The sequence below is a fragment of the Dendrobates tinctorius genome, unplaced genomic scaffold, assembly GCF_039654945.1.
Source record: "Dendrobates tinctorius isolate UK_male_01 unplaced genomic scaffold, ASM3965494v1 ptg000021l, whole genome shotgun sequence".
Taxonomy (NCBI): domain Eukaryota; kingdom Metazoa; phylum Chordata; class Amphibia; order Anura; family Dendrobatidae; genus Dendrobates; species Dendrobates tinctorius.
The window spans coordinates 18,418,060-18,433,528 of NW_027361689.1; the positions used below are offsets into that span (position 1 = coordinate 18,418,060).

At 47.5% G+C, this 15,469-nt stretch overlaps 1 protein-coding gene across 1 annotated transcript in view; it reads right to left on the reverse strand.

Annotated features, from left to right (window-relative positions):
• Nucleotides 1-15,469, reverse strand: part of ROCK2 (Rho associated coiled-coil containing protein kinase 2) — a 184,571-nt gene that overhangs the window by 16,014 nt on the left and 153,088 nt on the right. Inside the window, exons 23-26 of the mRNA XM_073568234.1 lie at nucleotides 9,296-9,389; nucleotides 9,005-9,099; nucleotides 3,895-4,074; nucleotides 2,191-2,359 (exon numbers count right to left, since the gene is read on the reverse strand). Of these exons, the coding sequence (XP_073424335.1) occupies nucleotides 2,191-2,359; nucleotides 3,895-4,074; nucleotides 9,005-9,099; nucleotides 9,296-9,389 (538 nt within the window). The remainder of the gene's footprint in view (nucleotides 1-2,190; nucleotides 2,360-3,894; nucleotides 4,075-9,004; nucleotides 9,100-9,295; nucleotides 9,390-15,469) is intronic.

The following is a 15,469-nucleotide window of genomic DNA, read 5'->3' on the forward strand; positions in this document are numbered from 1 at the left end:
TTCTGCCACACGCCGACAACTTAGGCTCTGCTCACAACTGTATCACTTATTTTGTTCCATTCTCTTCTATCAAGAAGAACATGAGCGATGTTCCATGTTTGATGGACTGATTTACTGTATTTCGGTCTTGTGTTCAGGACACTCAGAACACAGACTCCAACACAGAGGTGAATACAGCCTAAATCTCAGCCAAAATAGATTTTCTTTTTTAAACCATCATCTGGTGCGTAATAAAAAATCATTTACATCTAAACTTGTTCCAGGATTCGATTCGCTGAAGAAAACTTTAGTGCAACTTATAGAATGACTTTAGCTTTGCTCTAGTTTATACTAACAGTAGAAACATAAACCAGTTGTTGCGTATGTCCATGATGGCAATAGATGGCTGCTTGTCCTGTGGGTAGGCGAATATACCACTTATTTCAGTAAATATTGTACAGCCGTACAGTCCGGTACGCATGCGGTTAGTATTCATGCTATGCCGATCCCACAGCAGCAGTTATAGACTTGTGTGATCAGGAGATCCATGTTAGACAGGGGCCAGTGACAACAGGTTATGGGGTCACACGGTGCGGCACACTCTTGCACAGCGATGTCACCTTCGTTGTCATCGCTATCGGGATTTGTAGGGGCTTGTGCACAGGGTACAAGTTCTTCCTCTGAGTCCGTATCAGGATCAGAGTTGAAAAGCAAGTGAGCGCGGGAGGGCTTAGTGCCAATGCGGACAGAAGTAGAAGAACGCTGGTAGGTGAATGACATGGACTCCGTAGTATGGGACTGAGTGATGTGAACTGGAAAACCGGCACAGAACCGGAAAGAAGAGTGCAGAAAGTTATGAGAAGATATTATCAGGAAAGAAGGAAGGAAAAACGTTATATCGAACAAGAATGAAATACACATGAGCAACGGTGTTCCTGAAAGGAAAGAATCAAGAAGCAATGCTTCACAACCTCAACAGGGTATTGTCATTGCCAGGAAATGGTCCAAAATGGAGACTGGAGAGGGTCCCATAGTTCCTACAACCAAAAGGGACAGAGGCTCTCCTAGCCACCCACTGTGCAAAGAATGTCAGTGATGGAAGCACAATGCTTATAGGGAACCTGTCATTAGATCCATATCCATGATATCCGAACTACAGCCCGGCTGCGCGATCACACCCAGTTATGTTTTATTCTGTGGCATTTTAGAGAAAACCTAGTTTAAAAAAGTAGCTGGCGATTTTTGGGAGAGACCTGACCAATCTGAAGATGTCACGAGCGGCTTTTTGCTGCTTGCACCAGATGATTGACAGATCATGTGTGTACACAGTGATCTGTCAATCAAGCGGCGCAGGGTGGGAAGAAGTTGGCCAATGGTATAATTGGACTAGTCAGGACTCTCCGTGGCTGGCTTTTCAAACGAAGTTTTTGAAGAAAAGCTGCAGAGTAAAACATACTTGGCTGCAATTGCATAGCCCAGTTCTGATTCATGCTCTCCAAGGTTCAGGCAGCATGACTCTAAAGACAGGTCCTCTTTAAAGGGAACCGGACAGTTCTTCAAAAAGTAATAAAAGATCAAATAAAAAAGTTCTAATTAGACGATTTTCTCAGTCTTAGAATGAGGCAGGTTTGGTAAACCTGGCGAGATTCTCTTCTCAAAAGAGAATCGTTTCATCAATGCATCACACTGAAATACAAACATTTTCCTTCCTCTGAAACTGAAGACTGAATTATACTTCATACTGAATATTGTTATGTATCAGACTTGCATTAAGTTTCAAAGTGTAAAAAATAAAGGGGAGATAACTAAAATGATGCGATGAATACTGTACCTGTATCACTAGATAGGCTACAGATTCATGATCATTAAAGGGTCGTCACTCAAATCCTCACCGATTAGCTGAACGAAGCTAGACTGCCAAAGCTCATTTTCAGGGGTGTAATGCTGTATCTTATACTGCAACCCAGGGCACTCAAGAGAACAAGACTAAGCTCCTGAGAAAGGCATAGCCACGCTCACTAGGTGCCTGTACATACAATTCACTGGACCAGTCCCTCTATTCTGCTGATAAGCACACGTTGGGCCCCACCGAACATATGGATGGCCTATACTTTAAAAAAACACACATATATATATATATATATATATATATATATATATATCAGGAACAACATTCTGTTCTCCAAGACTGGAAAGGAACAAGGGCTATACCTGGGTATCCATCATCGTTGTCTGTGTCACCATGCCCGCTGCCGATGCTTGTGCTATCCAAACCGATATGAATAGATTGCATCTGTGACCGCAACTGCTCAATGTCGCTGTCTTTGCTGTCCAACGCCATCTGGAGTTCAATGCGAACTTGACTCTCTTCTGCAATTTGCTGTAATGGTAATTATGTCACTTTTAAAAAAAAAAAAAAATGCTGCGTGGATAGATGGACATAAGTCAGGAGAGAGAGATCGACAAGGGAGGAGAGAGAGAGAGAGAGATCGACAAGGGAGGAGAGAGAGAGAGAGATCGACAAGGGAGGAGAGAGAGAGAGAGAGAGATCGACAAGGGAGGAGAGAGAGAGAGAGAGAGAGATCGACAAGGGAGGAGAGAGAGAGAGAGATCGACAAGGGAGGAGAGAGAGAGAGAGATCGACAAGGGAGGAGAGAGAGAGAGAGATCGACAAGGGAGGAGAGAGAGAGAGAGATCGACAAGGGAGGAGAGAGAGAGAGATCGACAAGGGAGGAGAGAGAGAGAGAGATCGACAAGGGAGGAGAGAGAGAGAGAGATCGACAAGGGAGGAGAGAGAGAGAGAGATCGACAAGGGAGGAGAGAGAGAGAGAGATCGACAAGGGAGGAGAGAGAGAGAGAGATCGACAAGGGAGGAGAGAGAGAGAGAGATCGACAAGGGAGGAGAGAGAGAGAGAGATCGACAAGGGAGGAGAGAGAGAGAGATCGACAAGGGAGGAGAGAGAGAGAGATCGACAAGGGAGGAGAGAGATAGAGATCGACAAGGGAGGAGAGAGAGAGAGATCGACAAGAGAGGAGAGAGAGAGAGATCGACAAGAGAGGAGAGAGAGATCGACAAGGGAGGAGAGAGAGATCGACAAGGGAGGAGAGAGAGAGAGATCGACAAGGGAGGAGAGAGAGAGAGATCGACAAGGGAGGAGAGAGAGAGAGATCGACAAGGGAGGAGAGAGAGAGAGATCGACAAGGGAGGAGAGAGAGATCGACAAGGGAGGAGAGAGAGATCGACAAGGGAGGAGAGAGAGATCGACAAGGGAGGAGAGAGAGATCGACAAGGGAGGAGAGAGGAGATTGAGAGATAAACAAGGCAGGAGAGAGGGGATAGAGATCGAAAAGGGAGGAGAAAGATCGAGAAGGCAGGAGAGAGGAGATCAAGAGATCGACAAGGCAGGAGAGAAAGATCGACAAGGCAGGAGAGAGGAGATTGAGAGATCGACAAGGCAGGAGAGAGGAGATCGAGAGATCGACAAGGCAGGAGAAAAGAGATCAACAAGGCAGGAAAGAGGAGATCGAGAAATCAACAAGGCAGGAGAGAGGAGATCGAGAGATCGACAAGGCAGGAGAAAAGAGATCAACAAGGCAGGAAAGAGGAGATCAAGAGATCAACAAGGCAGGAGAGAGGAGATCGAGAGATCGACAAGGCAGGAGAAAAGAGATCAACAAGGCAGGAAAGAGGAGATCGAGAGATCAACAAGGCAGGAGAGAGGAGATAGAGAGATTGACAAGGGAGGAGAAAGATCAACAAGGCAGGAGAGAGGAAAGAGAGATCAACAAGGCAGTACATAGATTGGCGAACAGGAGTACAATCAATAGAGTCCATCCTGTCTGATACACCAGTTAGACACGTTCAGTCCAGTGTAACCAGTGTACACTCCGGATCAGTCACACATGGCTACTTACCGCCTGCATCTCGTTCACTTCCTTCTGGTACTTGATGACAAGACGAGAAAGTTTCTCCCTCTCGGATTTCAACTCTAGTTGCAGCTTCCTGTTCTCCTTCTCCTTTCTGCGCACATCAGCGTCAGGACCACCTTTGCTGGGAATTTTCCTGTTCATGATTTCTGCTAGTTTATTTACAGCCTGTTAAAAAAAAGAAACTTGTCTATAAGAACACAACGTAAAGGCTTTAAAGAAGACACAACTGGCTCCAAAAGCATCTGGCAACACCTGTTGATGTGACGTGGGGGCATTCTGAAGACAGCATAAGACCACTGCCCCGACACTGATCTGCGAGATTAGCACATTACAACCTTGAAGCCTGTAGACATAAATTACCTGGCACCCTAGACGCAGACTTCATTACGTCAGACCTTAAATAATGTATGGCTTTTAATTTGTTTATGTTATCAACACAATAAACCCAAGAATTGGGGTGTAATTCCCACAATATCTAGAGCCTAATGCAACCATATATCCATCTCTCTGCAAAAAATTATTATTCATACATAGATACATAAATATACACACTAAGAAAAATTATATACATCTCTTTTTCTGCCAGATTCTTTTCTGATCTGCAAAATTGTTTAAGCAAAAAAATCATTATCGAAACCTTGAATAAAAACATAGTATATCACAAAAGTAAATACGCCCCTCACATCCTTGGAAATATTTAATATCTTTTCATGGGACAACACTGAAGATGTGACATGGTTATTTGAATGTGTGAATTTGGTGTGCTTTCTAAATAACACAACAAACAGCCATTAATGTCTAAAGGGCTGGCATCAAAAGTGAGTACACCCCTAAGAGAAAATGGCAAAATTACGCTTAAAGCGTGAATATTTTGTGTGACCACTGTGAAGATGTGAAGTTGTGGGTTGTAATAATCACCTAGGCAGGTTAACACGCAACCATTTTTATTCCTTGTGTCCATGGTCATACAGCAGTTCCGGGTAGATGGTGACAATGCATTGTCCCCAGTCCACAAGATCTCATCCTGAGGCCGATAGTTCCACTGCCCCGCACCAGGCAATACCCACTGTCTAACAACTTTTGGTTGGACCACAGCTTTTGTGTTTCTCGCCAGTATAGTCTGATGTCACAGTCCATGCTCCATACCACGACCGTAGCACATGTCTCCCACTTCAGCTGGCAACAGCAGTCCGTAAGATAGCTCCTCACATCCAAACAATAGATATCACAACCGTAGCATGTGTATCAAGATCCAGCCGGCAACAATAAATAAAACGTTCTCCAAACGTCTTTGAGGGTGCAGTGTTGGGTAGAGGAGCAGACCTGTATTTCACCAGATGGAACCATGGTTCCTTGGACTGTTCCTATTGAGTCACCAGAGACTATATACCCATAGCTAGCTCTCATTCAGGACATTCTTCCACACAACTGGAGGAAGGTGGTGGGAGGTATTTTCCTAACAAGTAGCCCATCACCTGGGACTGCATGCGAGACCCCCTGTGGTGACGGCTCCATTGGGTCTATTACCCCTACCCACATAATGGGACTAGTAGCTGAGAGAACAATAGCTTAATTGAGGCTCCTGAGACACTGATGAAAATAATGGAATGATTGTTTTACATGTACCTTTACCAATCTCTCTTGGGCAATAAACGTCACTAAAGCTTCACAGGCGGCCACTGGAATCCTCTCCCGCTCCTCCATGACGACATCAAGAATCTGGTGGATGTTAGAGACCTTGTGCTCCTCCACCTTCTGTTTGAGGATGCCCCACAGATGTTCAATAGCGTTTAGGTCCGGACACATGCTTGACCTGTCAAGCACCTTTACCCACAATTTCTTTAGCAAGGCAGTGGGCAGTGGTCCTCTTGGAGGTCTGTCTGGGGTTGTTATGTTGGAATACTGCCCTGTGGCCCAGTCTCTGAATGAAGGGGATCATACTCTGCTTCAGTATGTCACAGTGCATGTTGGCATTCATGGTTCCCTCAATGAACTGTAGCTCGCCACAGCCAGCAGCATGCATACAGCCCCAAACCATAACACTCCCACCACCATGCTTGACTGTAGGCAAGGCACACTTGTCTTTGTACTCCTCACCTGGTTGCTGCCACACACGCTTGACCCCATCTGAACCAAATAAGTTTATCTTTTTCTCATCAGGCCACAGGCCATGGTTCCATTACTCCATGTCCTTTGTCTGCTTGTCTTCAGCAAAGTGTATGCCTGCTCTCTTGCTTTACCTTTAGCTTCCTTCTGAGACAACAGCCATGCAGACCAATTTGATGCAGTGTGTGGTGTATGGTCTGAGCACTGACATGCGGACCTCCCACCCCTGTAACATCTGCAGCAATGTGTATGGTCTTTGCACTGACAGGTGGACCCCCCCACCCCTGTAACCTCTGCAGCAATGTGTATGGTCTTTGCACTGACAGGCGGACCCCCCCCACCCCTGTAACCTCTGCAGCAATACTGGCAGCACTCATACATCCATTGTGAATGGACAACCTCTGGATATGACGCTGAGCAAGTGCACTCAACTTCTGTGGTTGACCATGGCGAGGACAGTTCTGAGTGGAACCTGTCTTGCTACACGACTATATGGTCTTGCCCGCCGTGCTGCAGCTCAGTGTCAGGGTGCTGACAATCTTCTTATAGCCTCGGCCATCTTTATGCAGAGCAACAATTCTTTTTGTCAGATCCTCAGAGAGTACTTTGCCATGAGGTGTGGCCATGTTGAACTTCCAGTGACCAGTACTGTATATAACACCATATTTACCACACCGGCCCCCCATTCACACCAGAGACCTTGTAACACTAATGATTAATGCCAGCGGTTTAGACATTAATGGCTGTGTGCTGAGTTAGAGGGCACCAAATGTGCACTGACTACTGTACATTGTATCACAGTGCCAGATCTTCAGTGTTGTCCCATAAAAAGATATAATAAAATATTTACAAAAATGTCAGGGGTGCACTCACTTTTGTGAGACACGGTGTACACCTGTAATGTATATAAATATATTTTAATGTATACACTGTGTACAGTCATATGTTAAAGTTTGGGCACCCTTATTAATGTTAACCTTTTTTCTTTATAACAATTTTTGTTTTTGCAACAGCTATTTCAGTTTCATATCTCTAATAACTGATGGACCCAGTTATATTTCTGGATTCAAATGAGGTTTATTGTACTAACAGAAAATGTGCAATCTGCATTTAAACAAAATTTGACCGGTGCAAAAGTATGGGCACCTCAACATAAAAGTGACATTAATATTTCGTAGATCCTCCTTTTGCAAAAATAACAGCCTCTAGTCGCTTCCTGTAGCTATTAATGAGTACCTGGATCCTGGATGAAGGTATTTGTGACCATTCCTGTTTACAAAACAATTCCAGTTCATTTAAGTTTGATGGTCGCCGAGCATGGACAGTCCGCTTCAAATCATCCCACAGATGTTCAATGATATTCAGGTCTGGAGACTGGGATGGCCATTCCAGAACATTGTAATTGTTCCTCTGCATGAATGCCTGAGTAGATTTGGAGCGGTGTTTTGGATCATTGTCTTGCTGAAATATCCATCCCCTGTGTAACTTCAACTTCGTCACTGATTCTTGCACATTATTGTCAAGAATCTGCTGATACTGAGTTGAATCCATGCGACCCTCAACTTTAACAAGATTCCAGGTGCCGGCATTGGCCACACAGCCCCAAAGCATGATGGAACCTCCACCAAATTTGACTGTGGGTAGCAAGTGTTTTTCTTGGAATGCTGTGTTTTTTAGCCTCCATGCATAACGCCTTTTTGTATGACCAAACAACTCAATCTTTGTTTCATCAGTCCACAGGACCTTCTTCCAAAATGTAACTGGCTTGTCCAAATGTGCTTTTGCATACCTCAGGCGACTGTGGCGTGCTTGCAGAAACGGCTTCTTTCGCATCACTCTCCCATACAGCTTCTCCTTGTGCAAAGTGCGCTGTATTGTTGACCGATGCACAGTGACACCATCTGCAGCAAGATGATGCTGCAGGTCTTTGGAGATGGTCTGTGGATTGTCCTTGACTGTTCTCACCATTCTTCTTCTCTGCCTTTCTGATATTTTTCTTGGCCTGCCACTTCTGGGCTTAACAAGAACTGTACCTGTGTTCTTCCATTTCATTACCATGTTCCTCACAGTGGAAACTGACAGGTTAAATCTCTGAGACAACTTTTAGTATCCTTCCCCTGAAAAGCTATGTTGAATAATCTTTGTTTTCAGATCATTTGAGAGTTGTTTTGAGGAGCCCATGATGCCACTCTTCATAGGAGAATCAAATAGGAGAACTACTTGCAAGTGGCCACTTTAAATACCTTTTCTCATGATTTGATACACCTGGCTATGAAGTTCAAAGTTCAATGAGGTTACAAAACCAATTTAGTGCTTCAGGAAGTCAGTAAAAAGTAGTTAGGAGTGTTCAAATCAAGAAAATGATAAGCGTACCCATACTTTTGCACCGGTCAAATTTTGTTTAAATGCAGATTGCACATTTTCTGTTAGCACAATAAACCTCATTTGAATCCAGAAATATAACTGAGCTCATCAGTTATTAGATATATGAAACTGAAATAGCTGTTGCAAAAACCAAAATTGTTATAAAGAAAAAAGGTTAACATTAATAGGGGTGCCCAAACTTTTACATATGACTGTATATAACATATCAAAAGACTGACCGTCACTTCCAAAAAGAAAGTCAAATGTGAACAGGTGCAAGACCCACTGTATATGTAACTGACATATCAAAGCTGCGCTCTGTTACACACTACAGAATGCAGACGTTGAATATATGACATCGGAATCACCTTAGTGCTATAGAAAATAAGTAGAAAAATGAAAGTGCTTGGCACATAAATTGGCCTTCGTGTGTGTGTGTGTACGCTTTGTATGGAGTATATATATATTATACACACACCGTACAAGACAAATCTACATGCACACAACAAATGGGATGAATGGGGGCAAGAGGTCCGGGGAGTGAGGCCCGATGTTACTAAGTATCGGGGACTCCGTGTGCTGGATGTCCAAATATGTGAAAATATTCACAGCTCAGTAATGTTACCTGCGTCTTCAGGGTTCGCTCAGTCAGCAGTTGCTTCTCAAACTGAGTTTTAATGGCCACAATGCTGGATCCTTCATCCTTCAGATATAAAATTTCTGCAAGAGAAAGTCACAACAATATTAATAATAATATTTCTCCTACATTCCTGTTTTAGACGCAGTGTAAATAAGTTCTCTTAGATCGGCATTTCATAATGAGTAGATGTAATTGAATGGTTACCACTAGTCCATAAAATACATATTTCAAGGTGGATGCAAACGGAGCTCATCTGTGATCGATCACAATACTCACGCTCCTGGGCCTCCTTCACTTTGTTGTTCATGTCTTCCTTCTCGTTTGCCAAATTGGCCACATCTGTAGTTAGTGTTTTGTTAGCTTCCTCAAGCTAAGAGAAAAATATACAAAATCAGGACACCAGACAAGTAAAGTGAAATAATGTTGGATTCAGGAGAACAGCAGCATTTACACCAGGCGACAAAACTACACATTTATGGCAAGTGACAGATTCCCTTTAAATGGGTTGCCTAGGATTTTAAAAAAGTAGATAACATCAGGAATAAGTAAAAAATAATAAACTTTCAGTACCCCCCAGCTCCAATAAACATACAACCATCCCCAGTGAGGCTGGAGATTATTTGCATTTGTCCTGAGAAAAATGAATGTGACATTAAAGGGAATCTGTCACATATTTTTAGTGATATCATGTAAAGATATCACCCAATAGTGCGTCCCATAAGGATTCTATTAGGACTTTTGATTCCCCCCGACCCCGCACCTTTGAGGCATAAATACCTTTTTTATCTTGGTGGAGATGTATGGAAATCACCGCGGTCCAGTCCGATAGGCGGGGCTTATTCGCCTCCCCCCTCCTCGGCTTGCTGAACGTAATCTTCATCTGTGAATATCACAGATGCCGTAGCTTTCCGCACTTGCGCATTGAAAAGGCCTCGGACGCTTGTGCAGTATGTTTTGCCCAACTGTGGGCAAAGCATATAATCGGTACTGCGCATGCGCTGGTATTTTTCAGCGCGGACTATGCCCCGGAAGTGTGTCCCTCATGTGAGGACTTCCGGGGCATAGACCGCGCTGAAAAATACCAGCGCATGCGCAGTAGCGATTATATGCTTTGCCCACAGTTGGGCAAAGCATACTGCGCAAGCGCCGGGGCCTTTTCAATGCGCAAGCGCGGAAAAACTACCGCATCTGTGATATTCACAGATGAAGATTACGTTCAGCAAGCCGAGGAGGAGGGGGGATTAGAAGGCGAATAAGCCCCGCCCATCAGACCAGACAGCGGATATTTCCATACATCTCCACCAAGATAAAAAACAGGATTTTTGGGTTGCTTACCGTAAAATCTGTTTCTCGGAGCCTTCATTGGGGGACACAGAGACCATGGGTGTACACTGCTGCCACTAGGAGGCTGACACTATGCACAAAAAAAGGGTTAGCTCCTCCTCCGCAGTGTACACCCCACCGACCGGCAGGAAATTCCTCAGTTAGTGAGAAAGCAGTAGGAGAAGTAACAGAATAGATTGAAAAACAGGACAACTCAACTGTAAATAACCAACAAACATAAGAACAGGAGTTGCAGAACATGGGAGGGTGCTGTGTCCCCCAATGAAGGCTCTGAGAAACAGATTTTACGGTAAGCAACCCAAAAATCCTGTTTTCTCGTTCGCCTTATTGGGGGACACAGAAACCATGGGACGTCCCAAAGCAGTCCCTGGGGCGGGAAAGCAAACTTCCATCAGGCCAGCGGACTCACCACCGCTGCCTGCAGAATCCTTCCACCTAGGCTGGCATCCACCGAAGCGTAGGTGTGGACCTTGTAGAATTTCACAAATGTGTGAACCGATGACCAGGTTGCAGCTTTACAAGCTGCAGCGCGGAAGCTCAGTGGCGCACCGTCCAGGAGGTACCCACTGCCCGGGTAGAGTGAGCTCTAATTCCCGGAGGGGTCAATCGATGTATGACCCGGTAGGCCTCCAAAATTGCCGATCTGATCCAGCGAGCAATAGTAGCTTTGGAGGCCGGCTGACCTCTTTGCACCCCATTTGGAAGGATGAAGAGAGAGTCTGTCTTCCGCAAAGAAGTCGTCCTAGCTAGGTAGACCTTCATCGCCCTGACCAAGTCCAGCTCGTTCAAGGAGCGGTCCCGAGGACGAGCTGGACCCGGACAAAAGGACGGGAGAACAGTATCCTCATTCAGGTGGAAAGTGGACAGCACTTTAAGAAGGAAAGCGGGTGGAGGCCGCAGAACTACCTTGTCCTAGAGGAGTACCAAGAAAGGAGAGCGGCAAGAGAGGGCCGCCAATTCCGACACGCGCCGGATGGAGGCGAAGGCGATGGCCACTAGGAAGGCTACTTTCCATGAAAGGAGGGATAGGGGAAAGTTCCCTGAGAGGTTCAAAGGGAGGACCTTGCAGAGCCTCAAAAACCAGATTAAGACCCCAAGGATCTACGGGCGCTCTGTACGGAGGAGCCGTATGAGCCACTCCTTGAAGGAAGGTTTTGACCTGAGGACGGGAGGCCAACGTCTTCTGAAATAAAATGGACAGCGCCGAAACTTGACCTTTTAAAGAGCTGAGGGCAAGGCCTGCATCACGCCCTGCCTGAAGAAACGCCAGGACAGAAGGGAGCGAAAAATGTATGGGCAGAATGTCGGTGGACTCGCACCAAGTGAAATAGGCCTTCCAGGTACGGTACTAAACTTTGGAAGACGATGGCTTTCTGGCCCGGATCATAGTATGAATAACTCGATCCGAAACGCCTGATCAATTCAAAACCTCGGTTTCAACAGCCACGCCGTTAAATTGAGTGGCCGAGAATTGGAGTGGCAAATCGGACCTTGAGACAGCAGATCTGCCCTGTCAGGAAGCTTCCAGGGGGCGTCCGCGAGAAGGTTGACGATGTCCGTGAACCAAGCCCTTCTGGGCCAATTCGGGGCGATGATTGACTGGAATTCCTTCCGCCTTGATTTTCTTCAACAGCCTGGGAAGAAGAGGCAGAGGAGGGAATAGGTAGGGGAGCTTGAACTGCGACCAAGGAATGGCCAGAGCGCTGGCGCCCACTGCGAGAGGATCTCGAGCCCTGGATACAAACTTTCCTGTTGAGGCGAGAATCTAGCAGGTCTACGTCCGGGGTTCCCCAACGACGGCAAAGCTGAAGAAATACCTCCGGACGTAGGGACCACTCTCCCGCCACTAGACCCTCGCGGCTGAGAAAATCGGCGGCCCAGTTGTCCACGCCAGGAATGTGCACCGCGGATATTGCCGGGACTGAAAGCTCTGCCCAATGAAGAATCTTGGACACTTCTGCCAGGGCTGAGACACTCCGTGTCCCCCCTGGCGGTTGACATATGCCACCGCTGTGGTATTGTCTGTCTGAATCCGGATAGGCAGGCCCTTGAGAAGCCTCTCCCAGTGAACAAGAGACAGATAAATGGCTCGTATCTCGAGGACGTTGATCGGCAGAGCTGACTCCTGAATCGACCATCGACCCTGAACAGTGTGACTGCGGAACACTGCCCCCGGCCGAGGAGGCTGGCATCCGTTGTCACAATCTCCCAGTGAATGGGAAGGAATGGCCGTCCAAGGGAGATGAGAGGAGACATCAGCCACCAATTGAGGGACTGCTTGACCCGGTATGAAAGACGAAATGGGCGGTCCAGGGAAAGAACAGACCTGTTCCACCGAGACAGTATGGTGTGTTGGAGGGGTCTGGAGTGAAATTGGGCAAAGGGAACCGCCTCTGTCGCTGCCACCATCTTTCCCAGGACTTTCATGGTTGTCCGGAGAGATGGAAGTCGTAAGATATGCAGCGCTCGCACATCCCGCTGCAGGGAGCAAATCTTTTCTTGTGGGAGAAAACCTTCGATAGACGATTGCCGAACAATAGACCCAGAAACACAAGACGTTGTGTCGGAAAAAGGCAGGACTTCCTTTTGTTGATGAGCCACCCGAAATTGGACAGGTCGTCGGGGACGATGGTAAGACTTTGGCGAGCTTGATGAAAGGATGGAGCTTCGATCAGAATGTCGTCGAGGTACAGAAAAAGAACGAGACCTTTGATTCTCAACAAGGCCATCAACGCTGCCATGATCTTCGTAAATACTCTGGGTGCGGTGGCGAGATCGAACGGCAGTGCAACGAATTGGTAATGTTCCTGGCGAATCGCAGGAATTTCTGATGGCCGGAGAATATGGGAACATGTAGATAGGCATCTTGAATGTCTATTTAACACATGAACTCCTGCGTCTCTATGGAAGCGATTACCGACCAGAGACTCCATTCGGAAATGACGCAGTCGGACTGTCTTGTTGAGTAACTTGAGGTCCAAGATGGATGGAACTGTACCGCCTTTTTTCGGTACCACAAACAGGTTTGAGTAAAACCCTGTGAACCGTTCTGACTCAGGGACGGGCACGATCACTCCAGAAGTGAGGAGAGAGGCGATGGACGCAAAGAACCCCGGAACTAAGGCAGGATCTTTTGGAGGTTGGGACTCGAAGAAACGATCCCGGGGACGAGAAATGAACTCTATCTTGTATCCTGATGATACCACCTCCCTGACCCAAGCGTCCTCTACTGAGGCAAGCCAGCCGTCTCTGAAGAAAAGACGACGACCTCCCAATTGGGAAGGACTCTCGGGGGTTCGTTGATAGTCATGCTGATGTGGACTGTCCAGATCTGGATCCGGAGGTTCTGCCCTGGGAGGAGTGAGATCGCCTGGAGGGAGTGGGTCTGAAAGACGCCTTTTTTCTATCCTGGCGTACCTGCGTTTTCTGTTGGTTAGAGAAGTTGTCTGCCGTATTGAAACGGTGGAATGTCCGAAAGGGCCGAAACTGACGTTTTAGCGGAGGTCTGCGAGGCTTGGACTGAGGGAGGAGAGAACTCGTGCCTCCAGTGGCGTCCTTAATAATCTGATCCATCTGGGATCCGAAGAGACGCGCTCCCTGAAAAGGCAGATTGGTAAGAGACTTATCTGAATTCAAATCCGCCTGCCAAGCCTTGAGCCAAATTGTACGTCGGATTGCCACAACGCTGCTTGACGCCTGAACTGCGCAAGACGCGACATACAAGGAGGCAGAGAGCAGATAATCCCCTGCATGGGAGATCTGGTTGGCCAGTTCGGACAATTGCTCTGGTTGGGCCTTACCTAGGATGCCCTTGCAGAGATCCTCTGCCCAAGTGGCTATGGCCTTCGCTACCCAAGAGGAAGCGAAGGCTGGGCTTAGCACCGCTGCAGCCGCTTCGTATGCTTTGCTAAGGATTCTATAATCCTATCATTCGAATCCTTTAGTGACGCCACACCTGAAATCGGGAGGACCGTGCTGTTAGACATTCTGGACACGGGTGCGTCTACCGAGGGGGAAGCAGACCAGTTGTTGGTGAGCTCCTTGGCAAACGGGTACAGCACGCCGAGGCGCTTCCCTCTTTGAAGGCGCCTGGTCGGATTTTCTCTTTCCCTGGTAAGGATCTTGCCAAACTCAGAGTGGGAGGCGAAGACCCTGGAAGGTGTTTCTGCCCGTCTGAACGAAACCTCCTGTTCTGAGGATTTCGCAGGGGAGTCTGAGATTTCGAAGGTGTGGTTAATCGCAGCAATGAGGTTCTGTACCGTAACCTTCATGTCCGCGTCCAGCTCTAAGATCCATTCGGATGACACATCCGAGAACGCTTCACCTGACTCGGGTCAGGAGGCACGGGAGGGCGACTGCTGGGAAGGACTATGTGGGGATGTGAGGCCAGGAGGGGATCCCGGCCGGTGATCCTGTCTGGGCCTTTGCGGCTTCTGCTGGCTGGCTCAGATGGAGCTTCATGTGACCTGCTGGACCCTGCAGAAGTGTCCAGGGGCAACTTATCAAGGACGGCTACTATGGACTGAGACACCCTGGTGAGGCCTGCCACTGATTGTGAAAGAGACGAGGCCCAACCAGGAATGGGGGGTTCGCTTTCACGTGGCGCAATAGGTGGCTCCTGGACGGAGTCATGCTGAATGGGATTGCTGCAGTCCAGGCAGAGGGGTGGGGGCAGGCGGACGGCCACGCTCAGCCTTAGAGATAGGATAATGAAGGAGAAAAGAAGAAACCTGCGGAAATGCTGGAAGGTTGGGGGACAGAAGGCAGAGAAGGGTGTCAGTCTGCAGTTGCAGAGCTACTCACGATGCGGTGTCCCCAAAGGTGCTGATACACGGCTCGTCTGAAGATGCAGGGCCCCAGCAGAGGAGAACGTGGAATCCCTCTGTGTCCGGCTGACATGGTGATAAAATGGCGGCAGCCTGAGGGAACCAGGATAAACGCGCGCCTTCAAACGAAGATGGGCGGAGCTAGCTGCTGAGGCAAAGAGGGTACCGCCCGCTGCCCACCGCAGGTTCTGAGAGGCGGTGGGTGGTCCTAGAACGGGCGGGAGAGAAGCCCGCCTATGAGAGAGAGAGCGGGGGGGCGTGGCCGCGACGTCAGAGAAGG